We start from the raw sequence: 15228 nt of genomic DNA on the forward strand, positions 1-15228 counted from the left end.
AAGAGGGTATGGGATCATGAGTGCTTGGGTTCAGATTAGTTACAGTGTTATGATTTTAGACAACTAATAAAGTCTTTCTGTGCTCAGTTTCTATAAAACCATGAGGAAATATTATGAGTTTTCAGTTGTGTGATTCATGTAAAGCCATCAGCACTGAGCCTAGAACATGAGTACAACACATGGAGCGAGCCCCCTCCTGACTGTGTGCTGGGCATTAAGTGCCGGGGTTAGGTGTTCATGAGTGTGTTAAACATGTCCTTTCCTTATGTACTGCACCTCTCAAAGAATAGGCAGCTCCACTGTGAGTGTGTCTATTATTTTAGGAAATTGTATCTGAAAATTAACATGACGCCTCCTCATTCTAGGATTCTCAAACTGACTCAATCCATGAGACATGTATCATTGTATTCAAAATCTAATGGGCATTTTGTTAGACAATAAATGGTTTCTAAGATTACCAACAACAACAAAAAAAATTTGAAGCTTCTGATTGAGAAATCATTAAACCCTCCCGCTGGCACACTCCGGTAATTCCATTTATGGTAGTGGAGTCAGTGACTTGAACGAAGTACTTTCAGTTTCATATTACTCTAAATCCATTACAAATCTGCTTAGCTTCTAAATATTTCATCACCGAAGAAATCCCAGCCCTACAACTTCCGAACAGTGAAATATTAGTCCAGGGATCCAGTGAGAGACACAGAAGTGCTAGAAGCCAGTCCTCGTGACCTAAGGAGAAAAAGAACAGGTAAGAACTTTTACTACTTCTCATCAAGCAGCTTTCTCTCTAGCTCCAAAGGATCTCATCTCAGGGATATGGAACCTATAAGGTTGTGGCAGGGATGGGAAGGAATTTATAAAGGTCAGTTCATTTTCTTAAACATCATCAGAACCAAATTAGGCTGAAGATGAGCCTGAAGTGGGACGCAGGTCAGATGAAATCCTGGTGTCATCAGCGACAGCATGGCCTTAAGTGCCACTACAGTGCTTGTGTTGAATTAGGCACCAGTAGACAGGGGCTAAACTGAGCATTTGAAATGTACTAGGATAGTCTTTCTCTTTGTTGACATTATCTATGTTGACTAGGGATATGATTACGTTTCCATCGTCAGTGATGGACTGAATCCCGCTTCTATGCAGCTAAGAAATGGAAGAGTTACAAACAGGTTCTTTTCATGGAAGGAAAGAACAGCAAATGAGAAGCAGAGTAAGCAGCCCACTGACATGGTTAAAGACAAAGAAAAAACTGAAACTCAGCCTGAAAGATGAAGATTCATGAAAACAGTATACTTTTTATTACACTTGTGAACTTTGTTTCAGAATGGATTACTTTCTTTAGAAATAGTCCAGACTCACTAATTTCCTAGTGCCCACTTATCCCCTGTCCCTTAGAAGTGAAATTCAACCCCACTGCTTCACTGAAGTGCTTCCAATTTTGTCTTCTTTTAGTAGAGAGTAGGGCCTAAAGTGTTTCCTCTTTAATTCTCCTGTAATGCATCTCTACAGAAAATATCTTTGCTTACTTAAACCTCTCCATGCACTCAGACTACTTCGATCCTGCCTTCTGCAAAGTCTTCCCCTGAATGCCTTGTCAAGACACTAGCCTCATTCATCGCCTCTGGTCTGACAGCTCCTCTCTCTCTCTCTCTCTCTCTCTCTCTCTCTCTCTCTCTCTCTCTCTCTCACACACACACACACACACACACACACACACACACACACATTCCCAGCCCCTTATCCTCCTCTCCACTCCTACTATTCCTCCTCTTTCTATTTCTCTTTCTCCTACCCTACCAAATGGAAAACAGAACAAAACAGAAATCCTAAAGCTGTATCGCTGGAAATATATTTTATTTGAACAACTTCCTAGGTAGCTCTCTTTATCTGCCTCTTGATCTTTTAATCCTTATTATCTGGAGGAAACATTCAGTATTTGCAATTTTGCATTCATACCCTCAGTGACTTAGAAGCTATCTTATCGTGACTCTAATGAAGCTTAAGTTTCAGGGCCTTCTCTTGGACATGACCCTTAGGAGCCCTTGGAAGGTTCCCTAGCCATGTGTTTCACATCGTTGTATAGTTTTATAAAATTTGCAAAAGTATGTTACATTGTTACCACTTCCAGAATGGCAATGTGAGAAGCTTTGTCAATCCTCATTGCAGTGAAATAAGCATAACCATTTGAAGATGGAGGAAGGAACACATTTAAAAATCTTTGGAAATTTTTCTAAGGGTAAACATCAAACTATGCATACTGATTCACTGTGTTGGATGTTTATTCACTGTGAGAATTAATAAGTAAATCAATATTGAATTCCTTACATACAGCCAGGATGCAAATAAATCCTCTAAATCCTATTCTATCTTCCATTAATTGACTAGTGAAAATATCTAATAAGAATCCAAAAAGAAAGTTTTCCACAATAAATTAAATGAAATATTTGGGTCGTGAGAGTAGTTGAGTGTTGATAAGTCACTGTCATGCTAACATTTTTTATAATGAGCTACTTTGACAATACTTCCATAACTTTCTCAAATGATACAGATTTTGCCTCATCTCTTTTGCTGTCACACACAAAACTTTTGGCCATACTGGGGAATCTTATGATTCTCCCTTATAATTGCAAAACACTAGAAATTCTCATTTATTTCACCTCTTCTCTTGCAGACAAGGGAACAGCCTGGACATGGCATCAGAGATTCACATGACAGGCCCAATGTGCCTCATTGAGAACACTAATGGGCGACTGATGGCAAATCCAGAAGCTCTGAAGATCCTTTCTGCCATTACGCAGCCTATGGTGGTGGTGGCAATTGTGGGCCTCTACCGCACAGGCAAATCCTACCTGATGAACAAGCTGGCTGGAAAGAAAAAGGGTGAGTGGCATGAGCAAAGCTCTGCCAAGTCCCTTCTGTCCATCTACACAGTCAGCCTCCATTATGAGGATGTGAGGAGAGAAAGAGATGAGGATGAATACTGAAAGCTAACTTTCCATTCACAGTCGGGCTCCTTATCTTCATGCTGTTCTAGGGGATAAGAATCAATTCATTAATTATTCCCATGATACCTTAGTTTCCATTTCAAAAGCACAAATTATGCCTCTCCTAAAAGGAGGAAGACAGTAATAAAAATAATTAATGTACATCATAATAACTATAATAAACTATACAATGTTTATTACAATTTTTATGCAATAACAGAGTTCACAGTGATCTTTAAGGTTGAAAAAATGTTTCAGTCTGTAGTGGATATTATTTTTTATTGTTGTAAAAAAAACATAAAATTTAACCTCGTAACCATTTTTAAGTGTACAGCTCTGTGGCATTAATGAAATTTGCATTGTTATACAGCTGTCACCTCCATCCATATCCAGAAATCTTTCATCTTGCCTAACAGAAACTCTGTACTAACTAAACAAAAGCTCCACATAAACCCATTGCCTGCCATCATTCTACATTCTATCTCTATGAATTTGACTACTACGGAAACCTCATATAAGTGGAATCATTCAATATTTGTCCTTTTATGACTGGCTTATTTCAATTCATATGTCTTCAAGGTTCATCAGTGTGTTAGCATGTGTCAAAACTCTTCCTTTTTAAGGCTTAGTAATTGTACGTGTATACTAATTTATCTCTTCATCTGTCAACGGACACTTGGATTTCTTCCACCTTTTGTCTATTATAAATAATGCTAATAGGAACATGGGTGTCTGAATATCTGTTCAAGTCCCTGCTATCACTTCTTTTGGGAATATACCCAGAAGGGGAATTGCTGGCTCATGCAGTCATTGCATGTTAACTTTTTTTAAGAAATCACTATACCATTTTCCACAGTGACTGTACCGTTTTACATTCTCAACAGAAATGCACAAGGGTTCTAATTTCTCTACATCCTCACCAACATTTTTTTTTCAGTGGTTTTTTTTTTATAGTGGCCATATGAATGGAAGTTAAGTAGTATCTCGTTGTGGTTTTGATTTTGATTTCCGTAATGACTAGTGATGTTGAGCATCTATTCACGTGCTTATTGGCCACTTGTATATCTTCTTTGGGAGAATGTCTATTCAAGTCCTTTGTTCATTTATTAATCTGGTTGTTTATTTCTGTTGCTTTGTAAATTTTTTTATATTTTCTAGATATCAATCCCTTATCATATACATGTTTAGAAAATATTTTCTTACATTCCGTGTGTTGCCTTTTTTAACTCTGTTGATAGTGTCCGTTAATACACAAAAGTTTTAAATTTTGCTGAAGTCCCACTAATCTATTTTTTCTTTTATTGTCTATAGTTTTGGTTTCTTATTCAAAAAATAATTTCCAAATCCAATATTATAAAACTTTTACCCTTTATTTTCTTCTACAACTTTTATAGTTTCAACTCTAATGTTTGGTTCTTTGATCCATTTTGAGTTCATATTTGTAAGTTATAAGGTAGTAGCCCAACTTTTTAAGGAGATATCTCATTTCCTCAACATCATTTGTTAAAGAGACTCTCCTTTCTTCATTAAATGATCTTGACACCCGTACTGGAAATCATTTGACCATATATATCCGAGTTTATTCATGGGCTGTCTTTTCTATTCTATTGGTTTATATGTCAGTCTTTATACCAGTACCACACATGGTTTTGTAATATGTTTCACAACTCAGAAACTGTGAGACTCCAACTTTGCTCTTCCTTTTTATTTTTATAATTAGGGGATTTCTGGAAATTTCATATGAAATTTATGGTGGATTTTTCTATTTATACAAAGTAATTGGAATGTTGGTAGGGATTATATCAAACCTGTACATCACTTTGGGTAGTAGTGACATCTTAAGAATATTAAGTCTTCCAATCCATAAACACAGGATGTCTTTCTAATAACTTATGTCATCTATAATTTCTTTAAAGGGTGTTTGAAGTTTTCACTCTACAAGTCTTCCACCTGCTTGGTTAAGCTGATTCCTAAGTAGTTTATTCTTTTGATGCTGTTAAATCGGATTGTTTCCAAAATTTCCTTTTCTACTTTTTACACTAGCAACTGATTCCTCCATATTGACTTTGCATGCTGCAACTTTGATGAATTGTTTTAATAGTTCTAATAGTTTTTTGTGGGATAGTTAATGTTTTCTACAAATTAGATACTATCATCAGCAGACAGAGATAATTTTACTTTTTCATTACCAATTAGGATGCCTCCTTTATGCTTCTCTTGTCTCATTACTCTGGATAGGACTTGCAGTGTTCTGTGGAATGCAATTGGCAAAAGCAGGCATCCTTTTCTTGTTCATGATGTTATAGGAAAAGCTATGACGTTTCATCATTAAATGTGAAGTGAGCTGTGGGTTTTTAATATATGGCCTTTATTATGTTGAGGTGCTGTCTTTCTATTTCTACTTTGTTGATTATTTTTATCATGAAAGCCTCCTGAATGTTTCCATGCATTGGATATTCAAATTTCCTATTTCTTTGATTGTAAGTAAGTAAGGTGAATACTGATTGTTGTTTCAGTTCTCTCTCTTAACCTTAAATATACTACTTTTTCCTTCAATTGCCAGAATGCCTGTTACTAAATCCGCATCTCTGGTCTCCTCTCTCCCTTGCAGGCTTCTCTCTGGGCTCCACGGTGCAGTCTCACACTAAAGGAATCTGGATGTGGTGTGTGCCCCACCCCAAGAAGCCAGGCCACATCCTAGTTCTGCTGGACACCGAGGGTCTGGGAGATGTAGAGAAGGTGAGACTCAAGGATCCAGTTGTGGAGTAAGCCCCTCTTCTCTGAATATTTTATGCAGTGGTTAATTGTTTATTAACTATTAACTACAGGCTGTAATATGTGTGGGTTAACACAGATGCATAAAGGGAGCACAAATAATCCCAGTGTCATGAGTCTTAACCTGCACAGAACTTTAGTTAAGAATTTGGGTGCTAAAGCCCCGTGACTTTGTATTTAAATTTAAATTCTGTCACTAATTCAGTAGCCTGAGAAAACTGACTTATTTTCACCTCAGCATTCTAATCTTTAAAATGTATGGAAAAGACCTATGTTGGCCATATAGTATTATTTTGAATATTTAATAAGATAATACATTTCAGGTGTATATTAATTATTCGATAAAATAGCAACTAATAGTACCAATCTTATATGTGAATTCTATTATTGAAAAAAAGAAGAGAAAATTTTAAATTTACATTGTACTCAGGCCTTAAAATGCCCACCAACCTTGAATTTTAATTTTACAATTATCTGTTGATGATCATTAGAAGACCTAGTAAGAATCATGGTAACCCAAAAACACTCGTCGAAAAACTACCCAAAAGCCACATCCTACTGAGAATCATTTGTGTATTTGTCTTCCTTTAATAGGTCATTAGTGTTAAAAAAAAAAGAAAAGAAAAAAGAAAAAAAACCCTCTAACATATGAACATAGTTTTACTACTGTTACTTTGGAAAGTGCTGTGATGATGAAACTTGCTCCTGACTCCAGTGTGTCTTGACTTCCAGGGTGACAACCAGAATGACTCCTGGATCTTCGCCCTGGCCGTCCTCCTGAGCAGCACCTTCGTGTACAATAGCATGGGAACCATCAACCAGCAGGCTATGGACCAACTGTAGTATCCTTTTGTGACCCAGAACAGCACCAAGGTCAGAGGGGACACCTGTATTCATACACCAGCTGCCTGACTGTGAATCCTGATAAATCAAGCTCAAAAGGAGAAAACAAAAAATAATGCAAGTACAGAGGAGAGATCCCATGTATCCACTTTAGAATTGACACTTAGGTTAGGAGCAAAGGAAAATGGAAGGTTTGGGAATGTGTTGAACTAATATGGGATGAGGTTCCTGTTCATTTTGTCACATTTCCTTAGTTAGCTACTCAGCTATGTGACAGAGCTGACACATCGAATCCGATCAAAATCCTCACCTGATGAGAATGAGAATGAGGTTGAGGATTCAGCTGACTTTGTGAGCTTCTTCCCAGACTTTGTGTGGACACTGAGAGATTTCTCCCTGGACTTGGAAGCAGATGGACAACCCCTCACACCAGATGAGTATCTGACATACTCCCTGAAGCTGAAGAAAGGTAACAGAGAGCTTCAACTGATAAATGAGGATGAGAAAACACAAGAAATTATCATTTTTCAGTTTACTATTGCTAGTTTTCCAGCATTTGCAGTTTTCTATGTCTTCAGCTGGCTATTCCTAGAAATTAATACTTGCTGAATATCTAAATTAATAGATGTTATTTTAAATTACATTTGTCATTGTTCTAGAACAAGTTTCTTGTTCTTTCACCTTTGTGTATGCTGTGATTAGGTTAATTTTATCTCCCTGCCTAGGGTTTGTGATCTTCTACTTAGCCATAGAGTATGGAGTACAATGGATATTTATTTAAAGAACATAGACTAAAACATGAACCATGTGCTAGTCCAAGCATTGGCAAACTACAGCCCAAGACAAATCATGGCAAATCCTGCCTGCCAGCTGTCTTTGTAAATAAGGTTTTTTCGGAATAATGCTATGCCCATTCATTTACATATTGTCTAAAGCTGTTGTCATGCTTCAATAACAGAGTTGAATACTTGGAAAAGAGACCATCCAGCCTGAAGAGCCTAAAATATTTACTATTTGGCCCTTTACAGAAACACTTACATTAGGCAATTTTATAATTTTTTAAATGTTTTTCTAGGTACCAGTCAAAAAGATGAAACTTTTAACCTGCCCAGACTCTGTATCCGGAAATTCTTCCCAAAGAAAAAATGCTTTGTCTTTGATCGGCCCGTTCACCGCAGGAAGCTTGCCCAGCTCGAGAAACTACAAGATGAAGAGCTGGACCCCGAATTTGTGCAACAAGTAGCAGACTTCTGTTCCTACATCTTTAGTAATTCCAAAACTAAAACTCTTTCAGGAGGCATCCAGGTCAACGGGCCTCGTAAGTCCCCTTCCTAGTACTTCTGCTCATTGTTTAAGACTAGAGGAGCATAGAATAACTTCCACCTAGTTTCAGCATTGAAAAGTATACATATGTAACTAACCTGCACAATGTGCACATGTACCCTAAAACTTAAAGTATAATAAAAAAAAAAAAGAAAAAAGAAAAATCCCAATCTACTGCTATATTTGTGTTAAATTCTGTTGGCACCAATGTTTCTAACATATATTGTTAGTCACATTTCCAGTCTAGGAAAAGGCCAAAGGAAAAAACGTTCTATTGCTTGAAATTGCCCTAGTGAACTGGACCTGCGCTATGCAATAGAGTAGCCCCTAGACAAGTGTGTCTCTGTAAACATAAACGTAAATAATTTAAATAGGGAAAATTTAAAAGTCAATTCACATGGCTGTATTTCAAGGACTAATATTTACATGTACTTAGTGACTAGCACACTGAAAGGCACATATACAACATTCCCAGCATTACAGAAAGCGCTTTTGAACAATACTGCAATAAAATAAACTAAATGGAGGACTCTTTTTTATTGGAATAGTGTCATTTGTTTCGTACATATTGATCAAATGCTTACTATGAAAAGACTGAAGATACAGATATAAATGAAATAGATATGGTTCCTGTCCTAATGTTGCTTGGGGTTAAAATGGATGCAAGCATTCAATTAACACAAGTCTATGTAATCTAGTACAAGAACTCTCAAATGTTGGTATGCATACGTATCTTCTGAGGATCTTACCAAAGACAAAAGTCTAATTCAATAGATCTTGGACAGGATCTGAGAGTCTATTTCCAGCAAGCTTCCAAGTGATGCTGAGGACATTGATGCTGTGAGGAAAATAGGTGGTATTTGACATGCTCAGAATTACATGGAATAGAGACTTTCTTTACCACCAGAAACATTATCATTTGTTCTCCATATGCAGGTCTAGAGAGCCTGGTGCTGACCTACGTCAATGCCATCAGCAGTGGGGATCTGCCCTGCATGGAGAACGCAGTCCTGGCCTTGGCCCAGATAGAGAACTCAGCTGCAGTGCAAAAGGCTATTGCCCACTATGAACAGCAGATGGGCCAGAAGGTGCAGCTGCCCACAGAAAGCCTCCAGGAGCTGCTGGACCTGCACAGGGACAGTGAGAGAGAGGCCATTAAAGTCTTCATCAGGAGTTCCTTCAAAGATGTGGACCATCTATTTCAAAAGGAGTTAGCGGTAATTTTTGTCTCAAATGTATACGGTTTAGGGTCATAGAGGCCAAAGTACTACAAGGAAAGAAAACTATTATTTATTTTGACGGAAGTAATTCCTCCTAGCTTCCATAATGGTGAAAACAACAGATTTGTGATCACATCAGTCAGAAGGACCAACTGTATTATTACAGACCCAAAGTTCTAAAACATTTTTTCCTGAATAATTTTCCCTTTACTTATGCATACAACTGACAACCAGAGCTTCTAATAAAATTACCTGCCCACTCTTCTCAGACTGATTTGATATTCTAGCCAAACACAAAGAAAATTTTCATCCTACTTATCTTGAGCAGGCTTCCGTTCAGCCACATTTATTCCATATGAAATCATTAGTCCAATATGCAAAAACAGAGTTTTCCTCTAACAGTTGACATAAAGCTATCAATCTCAGCCCTGAACCTCACCTCCAAAAAGAAAGCGACTTCAGTAGAAAGTGGGGTCAGAAGGAAGAGTGTGGTCCTGGTGAGGAGCCTGTCAGTTTCTCCAGCATCATTGACTTTTATTTTCAGAAATCGTTCCCAAAATTCTGAGGTCAAGCTAACATCCTTTCCCTGTTACTCTTTTTACTTCCTATTTTTACATTAAAGGCCCAGCTAGACAAAAAGCGGGATGACTTTTGTAAACAGAATCAGGAAGCATCATCAGATCGTTGCTCAGGTTTACTTCAGGTCATTTTCAGTCCTTTAGAAGAAGAAGTGAAGGCGGGAATTTATTCGAAACCAGGGGGCTATCATCTCTTTGTTCAGAAGCTACAAGACCTGAAGAAAAAGTACTATGAGGAACCGAGGAAGGGGATACAGGTAACCAAGATTTATCTGTCAATTATGGAAAGCTGCTGACCTGCCTCCTACAAACACCAAGGTGACCAAGCTTCACTGCATACAGATGTGCTTTTTTGTTTGCATAACATTCATGCTTTTATTCAATAACATATGCAAACAGGTTGTTATACCAGATATGTCCTAGGTGCTCATCAAAGAGAGTGCAGTCAATTAACTATTAAGTTATAAATTCAATTAGCAGATGAAGCACAAAGTTATTATTGTCATCATTACAGCTGGGCTTTTCCTGTTGCAAGAGACAGGAACCTAATGATGGCTGCTAAACAAAAATAGTAATTCATTGATTTAGGCTGCAAACTGGCTTTACAGGACAGGTGGGTCTAAGGTTTCAAGTAACATCATGAACTGTCTCCCTGTCCAGTGTTCCCCCATCCCCACAGTTTTCTCCCTCCCACCCTCCCTCTATCTGAGTCGCTCTGATATTTGCTTTCTCAATGATGGCTTCATTCCCCAGCAGGCTCAGCCCATATGGGACCACAGCATTAACAGTTCCAAACTTAGAGCCCTTAATCTAAACAGGACAGAGACTCTCCTTTTCCCAGTATCTATATTAGCCTACTAAAAATGACTGCTAAGTAGGATGCTCTGATCGGCTTGCCAGGAGCATGTGTCTGTCGCTCCGACAGGGAATTTGACCAAGTACAATAGGGCCAAGAGAAAGAATTCCCAGAGGAAAGGATGGCAGGAAGACAAACAGGAACACCTGCTTACAGCCATTTCCTACTTCTCACTCTGTGTTCTCTGGGTCCTAAGGCTGAAGAGATTCTGCAGACATACTTGAAATCCAAGGAGTCTATGACTGATGCAATTCTCCAGACAGACCAGACTCTCACAGAAAAGGAAAAGGAGATTGAAGGTGAGGAGTGAGTTAAGAGATTAGATGGCCTCAAAAGCTCCAAAAATTGAAATAACTTGACTGGATAAACATGGGACCCTTTAACTAGAGCAAGATCCACAAAGGTGTGTCTTACTTGCCGAGGTCATCTCTGAGTAGGGCATATGCAGTCAACAACAACAGGTAAGTGTAGAAGGAAGAATGAGGCAACAAGATAACCCCACACAAATTTTTCTTCTTCCTTTTCCTCTTCAGTGGAACGTGTGAAAGCTGAGTCTGCACAGGCTTCAGCAAAAATGTTGCAGGAAATGCAAAGAAAGAATGAGCAGATGATGGAACAGAAGGAGAGGAGTTATCAGGAACACTTGAAACAACTGACTGAGAAGATGGAGAACGACAGGGTCCAGTTGCTGAAAGAGCAAGAGAGGACCCTCGCTCTTAAACTTCAGGTATCTAATTGCATCACCTTGAGGTTTCTGTTTTTCTGTTTTCTCTCCATTCTCCCTGATCGCAAACTTAGTGTGGCAGAGAGAACATGAAGCCCAGGGTAAGGACCCTGCTTGCTTATTTGTACTTTTCAATTCCTGTCTGTCCAGCGTGACTGGCTACTGCCAAGTCTGGTCACTAAAGGTTTTTTATTTGCAGTTGTGTAACATTCAGTCCTTTATCAGTATATCCTTCATTTCAAGGCAGCTATTATCTGCTAGGCATCATTAAAATATCTGTATCTCGGTGGGGCATGGTGGCTCACGCCTGTAATCCCAGCACTCTGGGAGGCCAAGGTGGGCGGATCATGAGGTCAGGAGATTGAGGCCATCCTGGCTAACATGGTGAAATCCCGTCACTACTAAAAATACAAAAAAATTAGCTAGATGTGGTGGCGGGCACCTGTAGTCCCAGCTACTCAGGAGGCTGAGGCAGGAGAATGGAGCGAACCCAGGAGGCGGAGCTTGCAGTGAGCTGAGATCGCACCACTGCACTCCAGCCTGGGCAACAGAGCGAGACTCCAAAAAAAAAAATCTGTATCTCTTGCTTAATAACATATGTAGCAAGAACTATATCCTTATTACTTAGAAGAAACAAAGGTTCCAAAAAGAATAAATAATTAAGTTCACACAGCTAGTAAATATATCAGAGCTGTCTTCATCACTTAGCAGAATCCACAATGATTATTTGTTTCTGTGACACCTACTATGAAATTAGATTTAAGAAACCTTTATGAGCAGAAAGGCTCCTAACCCTCACACCTGTGTGATACTCTGCTAATTCTGATTATTTTTAATGTCCTGTCCCCAGTTTGTTTTGAGTTGTGAGCTATGTGCAGAAACTCAGTATGGTCAGCCTGGCACTCAGATTTCTTACCTGTCTTCTGCTACCCCTGACACCAAGGTGTGGCAGCTTAGACCAAATTTCCTAATCCATGATTCATATACCTTATGAGATTTTGAGGATACTTTGCTTATTTCGGTGTTATGTCATATACATAATAGGGTAAGGAACATGGCTGTGCTTTGGTCAATAATAGGCCAAAGTATGACATTTACATCTTGCGTGACTCAGAGAAAATTAAATAACAAATCATTGAATGTGGAAACCAGATAGAATATTTCAATTTGCCTGATGCTACACTTTACTCAGCCTTCGTTTGTCCCTTTTTAGGAACAGGAGCGACTACTAAAAGAGGGATTTCAAAAAGAAAGCAGAATAATGAAAAATGAGATACAGAATCTCCAGACGAAAATGAGACGACGAAAGGCATGTACCATAAGCTAAAGACCAGAGCCTTCCTGTCACCCCTAACCAAGGCATAATTGAAACAATTTTAGAATTTGGAACAAGCGTCACTACATTTGATAATAATTAGATCTTGCATCATAACACCAAAAGTTTATAAAGGCATGTGGTACAATGATCAAAATCATGTTTTTTCTTAAAAAAAAAAAGACTGTAAATTGTGCAACAAAGATGCATTTACCTCTGTATCAACTCAGGAAATCTCATACGCTGGTACCACTCAGGAGAAGTTTATTCTTCCAGATGACCAGCAGTAGACAAATGCATACTGAGCAGAGTCTTAGGTAAAAGTCTTGGGAAATATTTGGGCATTGGTCTGGCCAAGTCTACAATGTCCCAATATCAAGGACAACCACCCTAGCTTCTTAGTGAAGACAATGTACAGTTATCCATTAGATCAAGACTACACGGTCTATGAGCAATAATGTGATTTCTGGACATTGCCCATGTATTGTCCTCACTGATGATTTCAAGCTAAAGCAAACCACCTTATACAGAGATCTAGAATCTCTTTACGTTCTCCAGAGGAAGGTGGAAGAAACCATGGGCAGGAGTAGGAATTGAGTGATAAACAATTGGGCTAAAGAAGAAAACTTTTCTTCTTGTTCAGTTCATCCAGATTATAACTTCAATGGGACACTTTAGACCATTAGACAATTGACACTGGATTAAACAAATTCACATAATGCCAAATACACAATGTATTTATAGCAACTTATAATTTGCAAAGATGGACTTTAAAAGATGCTGTGTAACTAAACTGAACTAATTCAATTACTTATTATTTAGAATGTTAAAGCTTATGCTAGTCTTTTCTAATTCTTAACACTCATACTTGAAATCTTTCTGAGTTTCCCCAGAAGAGAATATGGGATTTTTTTTGACATTTTTGACCCATTTAATAATGCTCTTGTGTTTACCTAGTATATGTAGACTTTGTCTCATGTGTCAAAAGTCCTGGGAAAGTGGTTGATGTTTCTTATAGCAATTAAAAATTATTTTTGAACTGAAAATACAATGTATTTCACTAGGCTTCTTATTTCTGATTTTCTTTTTTGCAGTTATTTTTATCAGAAAATAAGGTTTTAGTCTTTATAGCAATGGCTGGTAATCTTTTCTGTAAAATACCAGATAGTAACGATTTATGGCTTTGCAGGTCATACAGTCTCTGTCTGAATTACTCAGCTCTGCATGTAGTGCAAACGCAGCCATAGAAAATACATAAACCAATAGGTGTGGCTATGTTCCAATCAATTTTTACTTTCAATAACAGGATGGCACCCATAAGCCATAGCTTGCAGAACTCTGTTTTACAGAAACATTGGTCAGAGTTTTATATACCTGCATTGTGTTACTCACATGTATAAAAATCATATGGATTAGACTATATATATTACAATCTTGAAAAAACTATGCGGTTATTCAAAATAACACAGTAAGAAAAAAGCAAGGAAGCAGCTAATGCCATTAAATCCACATTAATAATCCTGTCTTTCCTAATTGCTTTGAGGCCTTTTGTTACCTTGAACTACCTGTGATCCAATCACATGGCAAATGCCTCCTTTCACAATAGAGCATGGTGCTGTTTCCTCACTTGAACTGAAACTTCATAGAAGACCAGGTGAGAACACAGAATACTAGATGAAATGTTCATGTAGATATGCTTTATATTTTCTTCCAAGCTCCATTGCTACAAAGGTGTAAATAAAATACATTTTTATGAGTTGAAGTAACTTCACAGTAGAAAAGAATAACTCTGCCATCAAAAGCAAATAATGGTTTCTTTGTAAACCAATAAAGTATAAGAAAATGAAAAATCAGCAAAATTAAGTTACTTCCTCCCCAGTTTGGTAGTATTAATATTTAGACCATATTCTGGCCAGGCGCTGTGGCTCACGCCTGTAATCCCAGCACTTTGGGAGACCGAGGAGGGCGGATCATGAGGTCAGGAGAGGGAGAGCATCCTGGTTAACACGGTGAAACCCTGTCTCTACTAAAAATACAAAAAATTAGCCGGGCGTTGTGGCGGGCGCCTGTAGTCCCAGCTACTCGGGAGGCTGAGGCAGGAGAATGGCGTGAACCTGGGAGGCGGAGCTTGCAGTGAGCCGAGATCGCGCCACTGTACTCCAGCCTGGGCGACAGAGCGAGACTCCGTCTAAAAAAAAAGAAAAAATTAGACCACATTCCAAAGCATCTGACTTGGTTTAGTACTTTTCTCTAACATATGCCAGAACAGAATCAAGCTCTCTCCAGGGAGGCATGTTGCTTTCCCATCCTTAGGCCCTCCAATGGTGTGCAAGGGTGCAGGCTATGGCGAGTGAGGCCGGACAATCACCAAGCTCCTGGATGGCATGCTTGGGTGCCAGTGGCAGGTGACCTGGGCCTGCTGTCAGACTTCCTGATGTTGTGGGCACACGCCCGCAGCTACAGTTGAGGCAGCATGATCCCCAGGCCCTGGGCACCATGTTTGCGTGATGGGTGGTGTGAGAGCCTGTCCTCAGGACACAGAACAGTGTCTGGGCAGACCAGCTCCAGGACCATTGGAGGCACATGCAGATGCTTGGTGGCCCTGCTTCGGGT

The 15228-nt window shown here is 38.8% G+C and overlaps 1 protein-coding gene across 2 annotated transcripts; it reads left to right on the forward strand.

Moving 5' to 3' along the window:
* Positions 1 to 123: 123 nt before the first annotated feature.
* On the forward strand, positions 124 to 13666 carry GBP1 (guanylate binding protein 1). Of its 2 annotated transcripts, XM_019026669.4 has the most exons (11): positions 124 to 748; positions 2669 to 2877; positions 5593 to 5720; positions 6489 to 6598; positions 6866 to 7068; positions 7675 to 7917; positions 8859 to 9139; positions 9765 to 9977; positions 10773 to 10875; positions 11110 to 11303; positions 12514 to 13666. In XM_019026669.4, the coding sequence occupies exons 2-11, from the start codon at positions 2688 to 2690 to the stop codon at positions 12625 to 12627; spliced, it is 1779 nt and encodes a 592-aa protein (XP_018882214.1). In that variant the 5' UTR covers positions 124 to 748; positions 2669 to 2687; the 3' UTR covers positions 12628 to 13666. The 2 variants fall into 2 exon arrangements, with proteins under 2 accessions (XP_018882214.1, XP_063553279.1); XM_063697209.1 differs by lacking the exons at positions 124 to 748; positions 2669 to 2877; positions 5593 to 5720; positions 6489 to 6598 and adding an exon at positions 6638 to 6740.
* Positions 13667 to 15228: the final 1562 nt, after the last annotated feature.

The sequence above is a fragment of the Gorilla gorilla genome, chromosome 1 (genome assembly GCF_029281585.2).
Source record: "Gorilla gorilla gorilla isolate KB3781 chromosome 1, NHGRI_mGorGor1-v2.1_pri, whole genome shotgun sequence".
Classification (NCBI taxonomy): Eukaryota; Metazoa; Chordata; class Mammalia; order Primates; family Hominidae; genus Gorilla; species Gorilla gorilla.

What these genes read in the sequence shown, in the direction of transcription:
- GBP1 (XM_019026669.4), top strand. Translation starts at nt 2,688, where the DNA reads ATGGCATCAGAGATTCACATGACAGGCCCAATGTGCCTCATTGAGAAC. An exon ending in CTCCCTGAAGCTGAAGAAAG is followed by an intron (nt 7,069 to 7,674) that starts GTAACAGAGAGC and finishes ATGTTTTTCTAG; the next exon opens with GTACCAGTCAAAAAGATGAA. An exon ending in AAAGGAAAAGGAGATTGAAG is followed by an intron (nt 10,876 to 11,109) that starts GTGAGGAGTGAG and finishes TTTCCTCTTCAG; the next exon opens with TGGAACGTGTGAAAGCTGAG.